This window comes from Taeniopygia guttata, chromosome 2 (assembly GCF_048771995.1).
Source record: "Taeniopygia guttata chromosome 2, bTaeGut7.mat, whole genome shotgun sequence".
Lineage (NCBI taxonomy): Eukaryota > Metazoa > Chordata > Aves > Passeriformes > Estrildidae > Taeniopygia > Taeniopygia guttata.
The window spans coordinates 19,402,561-19,420,807 of NC_133026.1; the positions used below are offsets into that span (position 1 = coordinate 19,402,561).

The window sequence follows — 18,247 nt, forward strand, 5'->3', positions numbered from 1 at the left end:
AAGAGAGAGAGACAACCTACCACACACAGAATTATGACTACAAGCCTGAGTCAAGTTTCTTAAAATGTCTAATATATGTATAAATTGCATCATAAGGCATCTGTGGAACCCTTTCCTGGGGTTCCTGAGTTTCCTGGGGTTCCTCAGTGTCACCTTTCTGCAATCAAATAGAAATTTTTCTGAATTCGAATGTAGCTATTAATGTAAGAAATGAACAGATGAAAAGGAAACAAAACTGAAAAGAATTTCGGGCTGCAATGTGACTGAATGTGGCATAGCTCTGTCAGAAAAAAAAACAAAGTTTAATCCCAGAGTAAATGCCTCTCTAATACAGTGTGTTAATACCCACTGGAATGGCTATCACCCTCAGGATAAACAAACAATGAGGAATTAAGTCTATGCTAAGCTCTCTTGTGATTTGTGGCACAGAAATTGCAGTTCTAGATATAAATGGTTCATTAGAGACTGAGGTGGTCTTTGTCCTACTGTTTGAATGCAATAAATGAAGAATAAAATATTACTAGTATTTAAAAGAATTGCAACAGAAGTTTCTAAAGAAAAGAATTTTACTGCTACCTATTTTTCTAGTTATTATATTACACCTATTTGTCATTTTGGTGTCTTAGGTGCATCTGTGAATTTAAACATGGAAATGAAATACAGATGTTGCCATCTTCTTTCCAAATTAATCAGCAAATTTAAGTATTACCTAAGGTATATGTAACAGGTGTATGCCTTCTATCCCTCCTCTCAATGAGATTTAAGGGCTTAACTGTCTTCTGTATCTTTGATAACTACTTCCTGCATTTATAAAAAACACCTTAGGAATGTCATACATTTGGTAATAGACAGACTTTACAGGAAGGTTTCAGAACAGTCCAGGCAGTGGTCCTTTTCATATTAACTGCGATATCTTTGTCTTGTCCAGGCTGTGTTGCAAAACTGGGTATCACAGAAACCTGCACAGTGGATAATGAACAGAGCCTCTAAGCTCCAGAAGACACAGCAACAACTCTGGCAAAGGATGTTAATGTGAACATCCAGTTAATGAAAACAATCTCAGATTTTGAAAAGCAAATGATATTCTAAGAAACACATATATAGAATATTAATAGTGTTAGTGAAGTGTCGTAAATTGATCACTGTGTTTACATCTAGATTAAGAACCATCAAAATACTTCCCCATCTTCAGGTCCAGGATTTAATAGGAAATATTTTAACAGAAATACTAGGAGTTCATACTAATGAGAATTGTATCAATCTTCTGCTCATTTTCTAGAAATAATTTAAAGTTCTATAACCCAGCCTTGAACTTCTTAAAAATCTGCATCAGTTATGAGCATAACTGCTGTTCTCCTGCTGTTCTGAGTTATTCAGGAAAACAAAGCAAGGTATGCATATGTGTGACTAATACTGTAGCTGCACAAGACTGGCTATTTCCTGTATGAAAGCAGGATTCAAATTCACTTGGTTAGATATCAAATCTATTAATGTTAGGATCAGGATAATTTTATGGAGCTGCTGAGAACATCAGTGAGTACACTGCAGAAGAGTGTGGGGAGAAAAGAAGCTTGGGGAATGAATGGTCTGGTCTTGCACTGACTTGTACAAAGCCCCTGAAAGCTACTGCATGTTCACTGGGTTTCTGCTCAGAGACTGGGCTTTTTAGGTTTTATTAGTATTAATCATAGGAATTACTGCAGACAATTTGTGCTGGATAGAATTACAGAAGTTCCACAATAATTCGACTGACTCCAGCTACTATCAAATTCCAGCAATTTACAAAAAACATAGAAAGGCTAGTAATCTGCTATTTATCCATGTGAGATTCTTAGTGAATTGCAAATTCCTCTGGCTGCAGGCTAACCTTCAACAAAAATATGTTGTGAGCTCAGGATCCTCTACATTCCTTAACAATACTTTCCAATGTACTGTTATGTACATTTTACTGATGTGTTCCATTATTACCAATTTTTAAATGCACCATTACCATTTACCATTATTTTTAAATATACCTGCAGGGTCACTGAAGTTAATGCTCTCTTCTAAACAGAACTGTCATCCCACTTGAGAATATCTATTATTATAATCTTGTGAGGCTTTCTTCATCAAGTAATACCATCACTGAGCTCATTCTGGTTTGAGAAAAACCATTAAACACTTTTGTGCCACTGTCTTTTCTTGCTTTAGTCCCATCAGGCTTACCATGCATACAAAATTCTTAATTGTTGAATATTAATTTCCTAACAGTTTCTTGCAGTGCATGAGGGCAAATTAGCTTGTCAAATTAAGAGCAAGCACCTTGGAAAGTATTTAAAGAAGTTGGGTGTGGAGCAATTTTATATTCAATAAGGTATAGATCTACCTATTATATTGTTCCTATTAGCAATGTATCAGGGCTGAAAAATTTATACATTAATTCTTGATACATTTGTTGCACTTGATTAGAAAGATCAATTGCTGTCTCAATACAGCTTTTAAAATAAAATAAAAATATGTTGCATTTTAGAGCAAACTCTGATAAAGGGCCATACTTTCTGATTCTCAGGTCTGCAAAATGATTGCTTCATAATTGGAAAAGAAACTGTATACAGGTTAGAAAAACATTACTGCCATTACTTTTCACTTATCTTACGGTAAATGTGACCTAAATTCAACAATCTGATTGTTAAGGACCCATGTGTTAGGACTCAGCTATATTTTCATAGAAAACCCCTCCACCTGTAGGGGCATACAAACATCCAGAATCTGGGCACATTTCCTTTGCTTTGTCTGAAGCAGGGGTATGATCAGCAAATTCATGAAATCAGACACATTGATAGAATGGAATGAAATATATTTAACAGAATACACTATGTATTAAACTTCCAGCCCTTCAAAAGCATCTAAAATGATATTTTCCTTGTAATTTGTATATGAAACTATTACATTGATTGGATTATATATGCTCCCTCTGGTGGTTTACTTAATTCATAGAAATACTTTTTTTTTTTGTTTGTATTTCAATGGCGTAGGTACTGTGACCAATTTAATAACAGCACACTGCTGTCAGTTAAACAGTGTTTGGATAAAAAAAGCCTGAGTATAAACCAGCCAGTCTTCTTCCCATCTTTTAATTTGCAACTGAACTATGAAATATTCCTAAAGCAATAAAAAAAAACCCAAAACACAAAACACAAACAAACAAACAAACCCACAACCCTTAAAACTTCAAGTAGTTAAAATGAGGAAGTATTTAAAAGTCAGCATTTTGAACCAAGCTTGAGGCTTTATGATGGAGTGCTAACAGCAGTGGAGAAGGAAAGTGGATGTCACCTATCTGGAACTCTGTAAGGCCTCTGGCACAGTTTCTCACAAACACCCCTCTCTAAACTGGAGAGATACAGGTTTGGTAGCTGGATGGTGGAGTGGATGAGGAACTGGTGAGATGTTTGCATCTATTCAGTAATGGTCAAAGTATCAACGTCCCAATGGAGGTCGGTGACAAGATACCTCAGGGGTCTGTAGCAGACCAGCGCTGCTTAATGGCTTCATCAATGACCCAGACCATGGGATTGAGGGCACCCTCAGCAGGTTTGCAGATGACACCAAGCTGAGTGATGTGGTCTGCCTTTCCCTGCTCTAGTGGCATCTCCAACCCTCATTGTGGTGCAAAAGCTGAGGAAAATGTAGCTATCAAACAGTAAGCCACGTGTTTCTTATTTGGATTTAATTGTTCGCTTTTGTAAATCCAGAGACTTCTCTAGTCAGATAGAACAGTAATTATTTTTACGGTTTTATTAATTCTGCAGGGAAGGTGCTTTGCCTAGCTGATAAATATTTTAGGTTATATAAGACTGTTACTTATAAATACTACAATATATGAGCCAACACTTTTAAAAATGAAAACAGGTCTTGTCAATTGGGATATACAGACCAAAAACCAACCAAACAAAAAATTTTTCTTCTACCTCATACTAAAAATTTATAGACATAAACTTACATTTGAAAGTTAAATAAACATGTTTCCAATTTCCTTCTAAAGGAAGAAGAACAAACAAGACATTGCAAACTTATCCAGAAGTTCAGAAGACAAATAATAGGAATTCTTTTTCATTTCAATTACTATAAGAGCATTATGGAAAACTGTCACTTTATATTTCAACTGTAACAAGTTTCCTTAAAAAATGTATGTGCCTAAAGATTCTTCCTCCCCTGCTTTCCAGCTAATCACCATAGAATTCAAAACAACTTGTTTCTTTATTACCTGCTTAGATGGGAATAGTGATTATCATAATAAAAGATTATTAGTATCAAGCCTTAAATCACATTATTGCTACTATTCCCAGACACATTTCTGATTTTTCACATTGCTTAGAACACATTCCACAAACCCCAGCTATAACCTGTTCATTTTCACAACTAGTGCTATTGTTGGCACAGAGGACTAAGCATTGAAGTAAAATGTACCGCAAATGGGATTCTTCCATTTTTTTAAGAGTATAATAAGCTTTGGGAGCTGTGCATACACACAAGGGCAGTATGACTACCTATGTGCATGGAGTGTCCTGCCTCATCATTGCACTTGGTCCTGGAATTTGTACAGTCTCTTTCAGGGCACTTTTCAAATGTGGGGTTTGCACTCTGGGTCAATACCATAAACTGGTATGATTTCAAACCACATTATTCAATGCATACTCTGGAAAACAAAGACTCTTAAGGATAAGAGTGCAAAATCTCACTTCTTTTCAGACCAAGGAAAGTCCCCAGCAGGGTTGCCTGGAGAGCAGTGCCAGTAGCTAATCCTGAGTCTCCAGGCAGCCAGTGACTGAGGGTAGTGGAGCTGGTCTGAGCTGGAGACATGCAAGGAAGTACCCAGACTTACACACCTCCACAACTAATGGGCCATTCTTCAGGGGTGACTTGTTTTCAGAGGGCCAATGTGCTTCTGGGGGTTCTCTGATCACTGACAGACTGTTGTGTCAAGGCAGTGATACCCTTTCTGAGTAGAGAAGCTTCATGGTGCTCCCATGGGGATTTCACTGCTCAGCCCTGCTTAGACTCATCTGAAGATTCTTTTCTCGAACAAAGTGTTGGACCTTTAGAGAATTTTTTGGTCCTAGATACTTAAGTTCAGAATTTGGTAAAAAGCTGCTTTTAGTACTGCTCTCCTATTCTGTGTAACTTCCCTTGAAAACCTAAGTGAGTCTGCTAGCAAAGCATCCTTGTGGATCCAGCTGTTTGCCTTTTGGGTACCCTTGGCATAAGGTAAGCTGTTTTGAGGATTAAAAATTTGAATATATGTTCTAACAGTGACAGCTGAGTAAAGCTATCATCTAAACTGTGTACAGCTCCTGCCCTTAGTACTTCATTAGTAGTACTACTTAGCCCTCCAGTTCCCTATCTTCAGTGTAGGGTTGATTGTACCACACCAAACCTGACTGATGTTGCAGGTACTGGGAGACACTTTTATCCTGTATTGATGAAATGAAGCATGAGATATTCACAGTCTGAGTCCCCAGCATGCACAGATTGCAAGAATGTGCTCTGAAAAATCAGTTTCATTTCACTGCCAAATCTGAGACCTTCTTGAAGTTTATCAAAATAAAAACATCAATATCTAGGAAATCTTATTTATTGGACAATCAATTTCAAATAATTTCAAGGGAACTCACTATTTCAGTATATGTAAGCAAGTTTTACAAACTGAAGCTATAAAATAACAACAAGGTGGTCTTTAAACTTCAAAAAACTTTTCTAGAAAATGACACCTCTAATGTGCAGGCTATACCAAGTTCCCAGAATATATAAACATTTTCAAATGCATAAGAAGATGACATAAACAAATCTAACATTAATGAATTCTCCCAATTTTTACATGTCAGGAAGTTAGAGATAATGAAGGGCAAATGATCCATGTTTCAGCCACTGGAGACCACTATGGGACAGATGCTAAAGTGTTTCAGGCATTTTATAGACATGGATACTTGTGTTGGAGAAAGTTAGAATACCATCCTAGCTTACATATTTATAATTAATCTCCTTTTGAAGAGTTTTACTTGTGAAACAGTTATGAAATATACATACTTCTGACAGAAATTAGCTCCTAGGGGGATCCTCCATCTGCTGAAGTCAAAGGAAAATGATGTGCCTTTGCTTCAGTCATGAAAAAGTTGTGTGACACACATCGTATTGGATTTCAGACTGGATAGTTTGATGACCCCCTATGAAAGAACTAATGGTGATTTAAGCTTGTAGAGAGTGCAAGAATAGAGGATTCAGCCCTCAGTAACATCCAAAGTGAACTTGCCTCTCCAACCAACTCTCTGTGTGTTCCAGGCATATCTGACCCTCACTACCTATCAGTGCCCTCAGAAGCAAACAGGAATTCTCCCTCTGCACAAATTTGAGTGCTAGGTCTGTCAGGAGATTATTGACACATTGAAAACCCATCACTGCCACTTCAAAGCCTTCCTCAGGCTTTTGCAGCAAAGGCTAATTGGCTTCCCCAGTCTGGAATTTGCCTGCAGACAGGAGAGGCAGTCTTGGCTCCTCATCTCTTGGACCAGTGTGTCCAGTCAGATTTGCAACTGAGAAGCATTACTCAGGCATTGCTCCTAAGCATTCCTCCTACTTAAAAAAACCCTATGAGGACACATTTGAAAGTGGACTGTAAATATTAATTTCTTTGTCCTTTAGGCACTTCTGAAATGTCTAAGTTAATACTTCATGGAATTCTTTGCCCTTGGTTTTTCCAGTCTGATTTTATCCTACTGCAGCAGAGCAATGTACATCATAACGGGAGATAAAAGTCTCCATTGATTTACAAGGCTGGTGAGCGAAGAGCAGTGACAGACAGAAAATGTTGAAGGACTGTGAGGTAGGAATTAACAACTTTCCATGCTTTATGAGTTTTTAACCAGGCTATTAGATTTTCCTGTTGAGGAAATGCTTCTTTATTGCATGCAAAAACAATGTTTTAACACAGCAAATTTATTTTTGAGGGGAACAAAACAACAATGTGGTACTGAAGCAAATGATTCTGAGCACTCTTCTTTGAACAAGACATTGCCACAGAGAATGGAATAAGATTTTTTTATTTTTTATCTCTTGAAAATGATTAGACATGCTGAGAAAGTGCAAGGTAAATAAAGAGAGGCACTAGACTAGAAGTCCAGAGAAAGTGTGCAGAACTGGTAGAAAATTTTCAAAGCTGAGACAGAATGATTCCTCATCCCAATAATCCTGCAGTGTAACCAAATAAATATTCAGTTTTCACATTTTGGAAAGCAAGTTGCCTCTTTTCACAAAATATTTAACCATTTATTATTTCAGATCTATTTCTCAATAGAGATGAAATATTTGAAAATGCTCATTTCAGAAATTGGAGATGAGTGGCCAAGAAAGACAACGAGGCCTGAAGCAGACATCAATCAAAGCCATGTTTCCAGAGGAAACAGCAAACTAACAGATTAGGTGTACAATCCTGTATAAGGTATTCTGGGGACTGGACCACAGCCTCTGTGGTCAAGTCCTAGATGAGCAAAGTCACAAAGAAACTGGTCTGATCTCACAGATGGCTCTGCTTTCACCAGGAGGTTAGTCTAGACCTTTTACATTCTGAGCTATTTTATGACTCTATACACAATTATCCATTTTCTAAAACCTGAATGAATACTGCTCATCCTGACATATAAAAATTGTATGGTATGATTTTTTTAATACTACTGAAATTCCCATGTAAAAGCATATTCTTAATTTCCTTTTCAGTATCCATACCTTTTCTAAGGAATCCTCTCCAGTTCCTGCTTTTGCTGGTAGTCAGACAATGCCCAAAGACAACTTGCATGAAGTGACTGTCTCACTACTGTCAGTAATGGCTTATTTAATAGCAATAAAGCTACTGAGTATACCTGCTGCATCTTCTCAAAAGCACAACCATGCTGCAGAGTGGAGACAGCTGGTTTTGGGAAACACTGCAGGACTACCTCACAGTAGGCTCATCTTTGATCTCCACATGCAAAACATAAAGCAAGGTTTTCTTCATTCAAACTTTAATTGAATAGAAATAGATGTGTTCAGACTGTTCATTTTTCAGCAGTAAATTACACCCTGCCAGTTGTGAGGGCACAACCCCAAATGAGCAGAAGGAAATGCAGTGTGGCTACATGTCTGGCTCTGCTCCTGCTAAAGGTGAAGGATAACACTTAGCTCTCCACAGTGAATGTGTGCCTGTGAGCAAAATATATTTATCAGCAATTTCAGAACTCAGGAAACTCAGGTGTTTGGAAACTAGAGGGAAACAAAAAGGATCTGAAGGTTTCTGCACCTGTTCTTTACAAGAGATCTGGATTTTAAAACATAGGTGAGTTTATCCAAGCAAAAATGAGAACACTGGCCACAAAGCAACAGGCCTTGCTCAAACCAACGCCAACAGAAACTTGGTGCTACAGCATCTATTGATGGAAGGAGAATGAAGCAATGCTGAAAGCAAGGAAGTGGCTAAGGCAACCAAGAACTCTTCATGCTTTCTTGGAACAGTCTTCTAGAAGTATTATTACTCTGGAATATATTTGCTATGTTTTCTATTACTTGATTTGTCTTAGCTCTAATTCCACTAAAACGGGTTTTGCAAGACAGATGGGGAATAAAGTTACTTTTTAAGTGACTTACTACAGGAGTTGCAGCTTAAGGAAACATTATAAAAATGAGTCCAATTTTCTAATTCTGCCCTGTGTTCTTCAGCTATTTACCAGTTCTTCAACATGGTGTCAAAATATTCCACTATTTTAGAATGTTAGTTACCTTTTCTTGTTTCATTATACATCTGTTTCATACAAAGTATTTCTAACCTAATCACTAGAGTTGAAGAGTACAGCAACAATGAATGTCCATGATGAGACTGCATTTTGTTTCAGAAAACTGGCATTAAATGATTCATTAAGGTCAGTGAAGGTCAGTGACTGAAAAACTTTTTGAAAAGCTGCAGTTGCAGTTTCCATTTTTCTGGCTGTGCTTCAGCTGCTCCATAGTCTAAATCATTCCTGCCATGTACTTGACTGTCCTGGTCCATGTGTCACTGAGAGCCTGAGGAGACCTAATGCACCCACTATGCGTAAGGACAGGTTAAAAAGGAAAATGCTCTGACTGTTTGGATGTATTGGTCTCCCTGCTGTTAGCAGGAAGGTTTTACATTAACACTTTACATCTCCAGAGGGTTAAATTATTTTTGATGAAGCCAATGATGTAGAGAGAAAATACAATTTTTATTATGATATCTTCTTTTTTTTCTACTTCAAAGGGATTTTAAAGTATGATTGAAGAAATAAGAACAAGGGCTTTACTCTTGAATCAACTGTTTTGACTATTGTTGCCTAATTACTTAAGTGAAATGTGACAATGATGAGTTGTTAGTGATCACACTTGAGATTTATGTTCATGTGAATGCATATATATAAACCCAAATGTAACAGCTTTTAATGCTGAATAACTTGTAGGCAATGATTTTGGATAGCCTTTGAGCACAGCTCCATACCCACACACACACACACAAAAAAAGAAAATAAATTATTTTCTCTACCTTTGGAGTTTACTGCACCAGCTGCAGTTGAAACCAATCTGGGCAGTGACACAGGGACCACAGCTGGTAAACTGGAGACAAGCTGGGATATAGATAAACATGAATTATTACATTAGTCTCAAATGTGTTTCACATAAAAGCCACAAAAGAAGACTATATCTACTGATAATGTATATATTTAGGAAGTCATCAGGTTCAGCCATGTCTAAAATAAGACCCTGAACTCAGCCTGTTACAATGCTTTGCACAATTGCATACACAAAAGTACATTTCATCTGTGGTATTCCATTTGTATTCCATTTGTAAATATACTCCTACTTCCACACCTGTTCATTCAGCTTCATTCCTAAATTTTTATCTTTTTGCTCAATATTAAGCATTTCCTTAAATCTTTTTCTTCCCTGGCTGTTCCTTGGTGTTGCTAACATTCAGACAGAAGCAGATAATAAGACTGACAGAAAAATGTGCAAAAACTATAACTGAATTTTAAAAAAGGAAAAATAGATCTTTCTACTCTTTCTACAGTAGTACAGCTGTTGTTTTAAACCCCAAGGTTTCTAAGCAATGTATTTTTTCCTTGGAAAAAAGAGCCAGATGAGCTGCAAAATATTTGGAACCATTTGTTTGGGGATATGCCTTTGTGATGTGATGTGCAGTACACAGAAGAATTAATGTTTGCATTGCAAGCATGAAAACGGTTTTGTTTTTTTTTTCTTTTTTTTTTCTTGAGGAAATGTATTTTAAGGCAATATAACCATTCTTTTGAAAAAATGATTTGGCACAAATTTCATTCAAAACCTCCTGGGAGCTATGTACCTATAAACTAACTTGAGATACATGAGGATGAACTGGATAATGTATCATCCATATGGGAATCTAGGAGAGGATAAATGAATCTGTTTGTGATTCCAAGTCCACAGATAAAACAAAATATTTGAAACTGTGTATGTGTTGCTGGGAGGCAGAGGGAGATAGATGCTTTCTAGATCTGGCTCCTCCTTATGTAATGTTTTACTTACTTGGAAGTGGTATCATTTCAACAGCTGAGAGATTGGTAATCTTCGACATCTGTAGCTCCACCCTGTGGTATTCATAAATTGTTCTTCTGCGGACATCTAACAGGAATGAAAAAAAAAACCATTTTCTTATTTTGCAGTCTTTAGATTGTGAAAAATAGTGGATGTAATTAATGCACACTGTTCCTTAGTATGTATGTATGGCAACTATTTTTCGCAAGAATATATTTTTAACTTTTAATATCACACAATAACATGCAAAGATAAATAGAAAATTTTTTAGTGGAGAAACCCTCAGAGCTGACAGTAAAGGTACTTCTCCTGGCAAAGAATTATGAAAATGCTGAGTGTGCTCTCAAGCATCTTAGTCACTGATTTAGGCAGAAATTCTAGAGGGTATACTGTCAAACATTTTAGGGTGTATTTCAAATACTTGCTTTTCTTAGACATCTTTCCCAGCTTACAGATTTGAGATAAATGCTTTATATGCTCACTTTGTCAGTTCTTGCCAAAATGTGCAAACAAAACTTATTTCATTACTTAATCAAATTTGTTAGCTACAAGATGTCTCACATCTAAGTGTAATAGAGTATATTTTAACATTTATATATTATAACATTATATTAAAGAAGACAATCTTCCTAAACAGTTGTTATGCATAATCTTTACACAGTCTGACTGCACCTGTTTCTCAAAGCAGAAATTCAATATAGTTAATGTACTGCTCTGAAGGGCTTTGAACTCACAAGCAACTGTAGGATGCATGCACAAGATAAACGTGAAAAAAATCACACACTACTTCCCAGAACAATATCCTGTAATGTGTTCTGAAAATTCCAGATTTTATATATACATTTGCAATATAGACTGGCAAACTTGTATATTTGGAAATTAAAAGTACAACCTATAATAACTGACACAAAAATGGCAGCTTTCTGCTGTGCTGGTTTCATATTTATGTTCTTTTTGATGGTCTGCTAAACTAATTAAAATTAGAGCTAAATACAATCACTCACCCTCTGCAATCATTCCAGAGAAGAATTAAGGGTTACATACAAAGGACTAAAAGATGTCCCATGGCAGTCTTAGTATATTTGTAAGAGAAGAAAAGGGACTTGTAGACAGTCACAAACTCAGTCTTTGGAGGTCTTCTGTGCTGCCAGTCCTGTATGGATTAGGGCAAACCTTATTGCTTGAGGAAGCAGCTTTTCTCCCCTCTCTTACCTCATTAGCTCTCAGGGACAAGTAGGCAGTATCTCACCTTTGGACAATAATTCTCTTTAGTTCCAAATCAGCACCATTGCCAACCACCTCTTGCAATTTATATGAAGCTTTGCTATGACTTCACCCATCCTGATAGCAGAATTTCCTTCCAGTATGAAATGAACCTATAATTGAACTAGTTTTATGTGTTACACAAAGTCATTCTGACTAGTTGAAAGATGGATATGGGCAGGTGACAAAATTTACCCCAATTAATGCCTTAGCCATGTCCTTGAGACCCACTGGACAGAAAGACAAAGCTAACTATGTGTTGGGATAGGGAAAATCTCTTGCCAGCTGCAAGGGGTTTATGTTTACAGGATGGTCAGTCTCCTGAAAGTCCGACCAGAGTGACTGTAAAATGTCTTTTGAAATGAGCTCCTGCCAATGCTGAAGGTTGTAACTTATTTCCCATGGAAATTTTTAACATTCTGTCAAAAAAAAAAAAAAAAAAAAAAAAAAAAAAAAAAGCACAGCAAGTGAATGTGAACACATAAATTAAAATTCTAGGTGTCGACTCTTTATTTGAGCTGCACCTCATCCGTACTGGTTCAGACTAGTATACTATAATCCTGTTAATGCTGAACCTTTCCTTACAGGTTCCTTACAGGGCTTACAAGAAATAAGGAGCTTCTGGCTTTCCAAAGACTCACTAAGAATCAGAGATTCAGGGCATAGGCACTTTTACCTCACCCAGTGCATGAAATTTCTGAAAAACACTACTTTTAAGAGAATGAAGTGTATTATATTAAAAAAATTCTAATCACGCATATTTCAGCATGAGTGTTTATTCCATTAAATCCCACTGCCTGACATACTCAAATTTGATCTTATTTCTTCAGAAACATTACTGTGTCAACCACAGGTGGTGAGTTTGCATATGAGGCATCTATCTAATATAAGAAACTTACAGAGAGGTATTTGCACAGTCACCTTCTAACATCTTTGTATATACTTGCAGACAGGTGGTTGGAAACGTGAGCATTCAAATTTATCTGCCTGACCAGGCTAGAAAAACATGCAGGCCTAGATTCTGTTGAAACTATGACTTAAACATGCCATGCTTATATCTTCAAAATGTGCTTTTCTGTCTCTATTTTGAATTGTGAGCCTGTTTCCCTTAACAAAATTGGTTAAAAAAAATCCCTAAACTCAACAGGATAAACAGGAAAATGAATATTCTGCCCTCACTTTTTCCCTCGAACTTCTTCACACACTCCTGCTTCAACCCAGGACACACATTGCATTTCACACAGGTGGAATTTGTTCTTTGTCTTATGCTATTTAGCTCTTTAACAAAAAAGTACTAGTGCAGAATAACAACGAGCTTATGTATACCTTAGTACAGATGTTAACATGACAAGAATTAGTGAAATAATTTGATGCAGTAACAGATCAATATTTAAGCATCATGTGCAGGTATTTTGCTATAAAGAAATGGTATAACATTACATATATTCTTTAATAACTATCTATATTTTTTTACACTTGGTTTGATTTGCAGTATGGTTCAGGCTGTTTTTTGGTTTGTTTTCATGGCATGTACTTGTGCTGTCTTTGAACACAGGCCAAAGGTACAGTCCCAGCTGAAAAACCTGAAGAAAACACCAGCTACTTGAGGTAAGAACACATTCCTCATTGACTGAGAGAGATAACATGGGGGTCAGAATGTCATTTGAAAGAATTCTTTCAAGGGATTAAGCAATGGATTGGTAAATTATGGATGTGCAAGATTCTGCTGTGACAAAATAATTCTGTGTAGTTTTATCACAGTAGCATTAAACTAAGTAATTCGGTATGTAAGTATTCTTTGAAACAAAACTGCAAGAGTTGACTAAAGGTACTCAACAGGGAGAGTACTGTGGAGAAGGAGCAGTGCCAAGAGAGCACCAATGACTTCTTAACGTGTCTGCAGGGTTAGTAGTTCATAACAAACTATCCTAAATATGTGTCTGACAGATGCAGAAACTCTCTGTATCTTTTCCATTACATAATCACTACTTTTCCTCATACACTATTCCTCAGCTAAAACCTGCAATACAGTGAAATGTGAAAATACTGGAGAAGTCATTCTGAGTTTTTAAATTATATGTTCACACAAATAAAGACCTTTTCCAGTGAAAGATTTTTAGGGAATTTGGATTTACCATATACCCAGAAATAACTGCTAAACAAGGCCATATGTATTCATACAGCTGTACTTTCAGTTTTAAGTCTCGCTGATAGAGAAAATACAAATGCTAAGAGGGTTCATTTGATTATGCAGAAGTCAGTTTTAAGTAAACAATTTATGGAACATATCCAACAAGCTGCAATCAATTTGCAGAAAATATAAGGCATAGAGAAGGGAGGGGCACAGCTGCTATGTTATACAGCCACTGACTTTGCTTGACAGGGATTTTGTTTAACATCACTGGCTGAATAAAACTGCCAACCTGGTATATCTGATTGCTGTCACCACAAAAGGTAAAGGCATCAGAATGTCAAAGCATCTGTTCTTTAACAGCTTTATATTGCTAAACTTATCAATATTAACTAAATTCTTGAGGCATTGACACTGGGACCAAACACCAATGCCTGTAATCCAAACACCTCCACAATTGCTCCTCTGAATATAACACACATCTAAATCTAGATAAAAATTCAGATTCCCTAATTGTATTAATTTTATCATTCACTTAAAAATTACTAAAAATATCCTTTAAAACCTGGGAGCTGCACCTCAAATCTGTGACCAAGCAAACCAGTGAAGTAGGCTCTGAAAATATCTTCATGAACAATGTACTAAGAGCTGTTCTGCCATAATGCTGCTCTGTGCCTACCACACATGATTTACTCTGAAACTCTCTATGTCCTTCCAGATTTGCCCCAATACCTGTTGCCAGCTATAGAGCTCCTGGTATAGGATCTAGGTGTGAAAAACTTGCTTTATTCCCTAATCCCACCATGCACCAAACTGCCTCACTCTGAGATCTGTCTGTGGCTGTTTATGAGAATATTTTAAACTTTGATCAACTTGTACCAGTTTGGTAGTATTGTCATACTACCAAACATCAACAGCATGCTCCTGAATCAGACATCTAGTGCAAGGAACCCAGCTGCCTTGATAAACTTTTTAGGACCAGCAGACAAACACGCAGACTAGAGCAGCTGGCTCTGTGGGATTAGTTACACTAGTGTAAAGTAGAATAAATACTATGATTTTAGAGTGATGACTTAGGGCCCATTTTGCACAGGGGTAAATTATAACACTGCCAGTAAGGCAGCAGGAAACCAGACTTGATTTCCCAAGTGGTGCTGCACCTTTATATAATAGATATTAGAGCATAAATGGCCAGTGGTCTTTTACTCTTCAGGAAGGTAATCCTAAAGTTCTTTCAGGGGCTTCACTGCTGTAAACAAAGTGGTGAGACATCTTGAGCAAACATTTATAACATGCAGAGTTGTCACTCAATTATATGCTTGAGTTACACTACATATTGAGTGACACTAATTGCACTGAAACTGGAATATTACTAACACATATCTCAGCTACAATTTTATTTCTGTACACAGTGTTGTTGAATAATTTCAGTGTGATTAAATATTAAGTTGTCAAGGCATGGATTTCCTAAAAGAGCTGCATCCAATATAGTAGAGGCCAAAATCACAGAGAAGTATGTCTCATTGTGGAGACAGACCTACTACCCATTATCTCTTAGTGCAAGACTGTAATTCACTTGTGTAGATGCCCTGAATCTGGCACTCTCTTATTTCCCAGTGTATTTCATGGTTTTGTGGAAAACAAGCACAATATGGGAAAGCTCTCTGATGAGGTCTTCATTGCTAAAACACAAAAGTGGGTTGCAGGAAAGGCTTTTTCATTTCTTCTTGCACAACAAAAAGCTAATTGAAAGACAATAGGAAAGAGCACTGAAACAAAAGAGATAAACACGGTAACCCTGAATGAGAGTAAAAATGGAGGGAAAGAAAGACGATCATGAAGTTAAAAAGATATCTTGGGAATCTGCAGAAGGAAGAGCAAAGGACACCACGGGCGAGTGAAAGAAGGACCAAGAACAGAATAACAAGGATGGCAGAGAAATAAACAAGAAATAAAAGGCAGCTGGTTGGAGAAAGAAAAAGGAACAAAGGTCCTGAAGCAGTGAAGGTGTTTAAAAAAGTCTTGCTGGAGGAATATGTAAAATTCCCAGCTTTGTTATCAGCAATCATGTTTCTAGATGGAAGACATCCCTGAGAATTTCTGACTGTGTTTGTTACAAAAGGAAAAGTAGTTAGTATGCAAGTGTTTAACCTGTCTGAACAAGAAGGAATCGGGATGGTCACCCTAGTCCCTAGCTTACACAACAAAAGCAGAGCTCCAGAGTCTGGAACTTCATTTGAATTACCTGGATAGAGCCAAAACTTTTCCTCGGAAATGAATCAAAGGACCTAGTTTGCCATTTTGCTATCATATAAATCTCAGAATTATCAGGTTAATCTTGGTGTCAATCAGAAATTTACTTCCGTTAACATATTACCAATCATTCCAAAACACCTCTGGAGTATCTACGGGTATATCTATATCTAGATATAAAAGATAAAATAGTGGCTAATCTGCAATAATATAATTATAAGTGGAAAATAAAGAGATAGTCTATAAGCAAGAAGTAGTAGCAGATCAAGGAAATATTTATTAAAAAAAAAAAACAAAAAAAAAAAAAACAAACAGGCATAAAGCCACCGGCCAAAAATCTTCCATATCCATGCTCTAACTCTTAAAAGATAAGGTGAACAAGTGTATGTGCCTGCGTGCTCTTAGGGGCAGATAAAAGGAGTATTACAGCAAAGTCTTTATATGAAGAAGTATATTAATAAAAATAGGTATGATATTCTCAAATTCCTCCTTTTAAAAAAGTTCAGAAAACCATTCCTTTTAGCTCTTGGCTCTTCAAGACTTTTCAGCACTCATTAAAGTGCACTTTTGAAATGAAATAGCTAATCAAAAAGCATGTTTTCTCTTCCCAGAATGAAATAGGTTTGCCTGGCTTTTGAACTCACCTTTCAGAAGTATTAAAAAAGTTATTACCAATTTTTTTGACAGTACATCTGAAAAAAATCTGATAAATAGTTAGCTTTAAATCTTCTGAAATTACTTTAATAAACTAGGTCTGTTATATTCAAGTTTTAGAATACTGAGCATAGAAAAGGCACCAAGGATTTTCAGCATTTTCAAAAACTGAGGGGATATATTTGTTCAAACAAGCTTGTCTTGCTCTTAGTGTCTTTTTCCTTTTCAAATGCACAATATATACAAAAAGAACAGACAGAGCTCAAATATGAGTTTGGGGTGGTTTATTTGTATTATTTGAGGGGAATTATTTTAACTCTTTTTTTGTTTTTTAATAACTAGCCATGAACATAAAGGGAGATGGAGTTATTTTGATGGAAAAATCTTAGATAAAGTGGGAAGTTAGAACTAATAGTTATACTCTGCCTTCTCCTGGGACAAACAACAATTTATATTCTTCCATTGTCTTAAGAAGTCAACAAATAAAGCAAAATAACAATTCTATCATATCACTTTTCCAGTAATTGACTAGAGCCATAGTTGATTTAATACCTCTGAAAAACAAGAATTCAAGAACATACATATTTTAAGAGCATCTGATACTGGCTTTCTATGGGCCAACATGATTTACCAGTTCTGTCAAGGTGCTATTATATTGCCTGTAAACATCAATATAAACCTATTTCGTTGAGCACACAATTCAGCTTCAGGAAAATCTACTGTGAAATGATGGTTCCCTTGATTAATATTAGCTCTAGTGTAAACTGCAGTCTAGCAAAAATAATCATGAATTACCACCCTCCACAGAACTGGTAGTTAGGGGCAAGAGCAACGCATTGTAAACAGCAATATATTAATAATGCTCTCAGAACTGCTGTAGCAGATTTTATACTCCTTACCCACATTATAGTCTCACTTCTCTTAGCAGAAATTGTCATGTGGAAAAAAAAAAAAAAAGATATGCTAAAACCAGAAGCCTAGTAAGTAACTCTGCATTCATCAAAACCAGTATTATTTACTGGTAGTAAAACAAGGTGCTTTTCTGAAATATTTATACAAAAAGAAACATTCAGACTTGAAAAAAGACTCACATCTACCATATATTTTCCATACAATATATGTAAATCTAATACAAGTCCTTAAGTGTTGTTTTCTTATGGAGACCTGATATCAAAAGATATCATCCTGTTGCATCTCTTGGATAGAATTTCTCTGTGACTATTCTCATAAACCGTTTGTGTAAGTCAATCAACCTAATTTCCCCCAAATTCATCTTTGGAGCTCTTAGAAACTTAAGATTCAGAAATATTCAGATGATTTACTTGCAAATATCACTCACATTACTGAAATTTATTGCCT

The 18,247-nt window shown here is 36.4% G+C and overlaps 1 protein-coding gene across 2 annotated transcripts in view; it reads right to left on the minus strand.

Moving 5' to 3' along the window:
* PLXDC2 (plexin domain containing 2) overlaps positions 1-18,247 on the minus strand; it is a 251,285-nt gene that overhangs the window by 42,569 nt on the left and 190,469 nt on the right. For both annotated transcript variants that reach the window (XM_030264549.4, XM_032746647.3), the window contains 2 exons: positions 10,579-10,674; positions 9,560-9,641 (listed from right to left, as the gene is read on the minus strand). In XM_030264549.4, the coding sequence (XP_030120409.1) occupies positions 9,560-9,641; positions 10,579-10,674 (178 nt within the window). The remainder of the gene's footprint in view (positions 1-9,559; positions 9,642-10,578; positions 10,675-18,247) is intronic.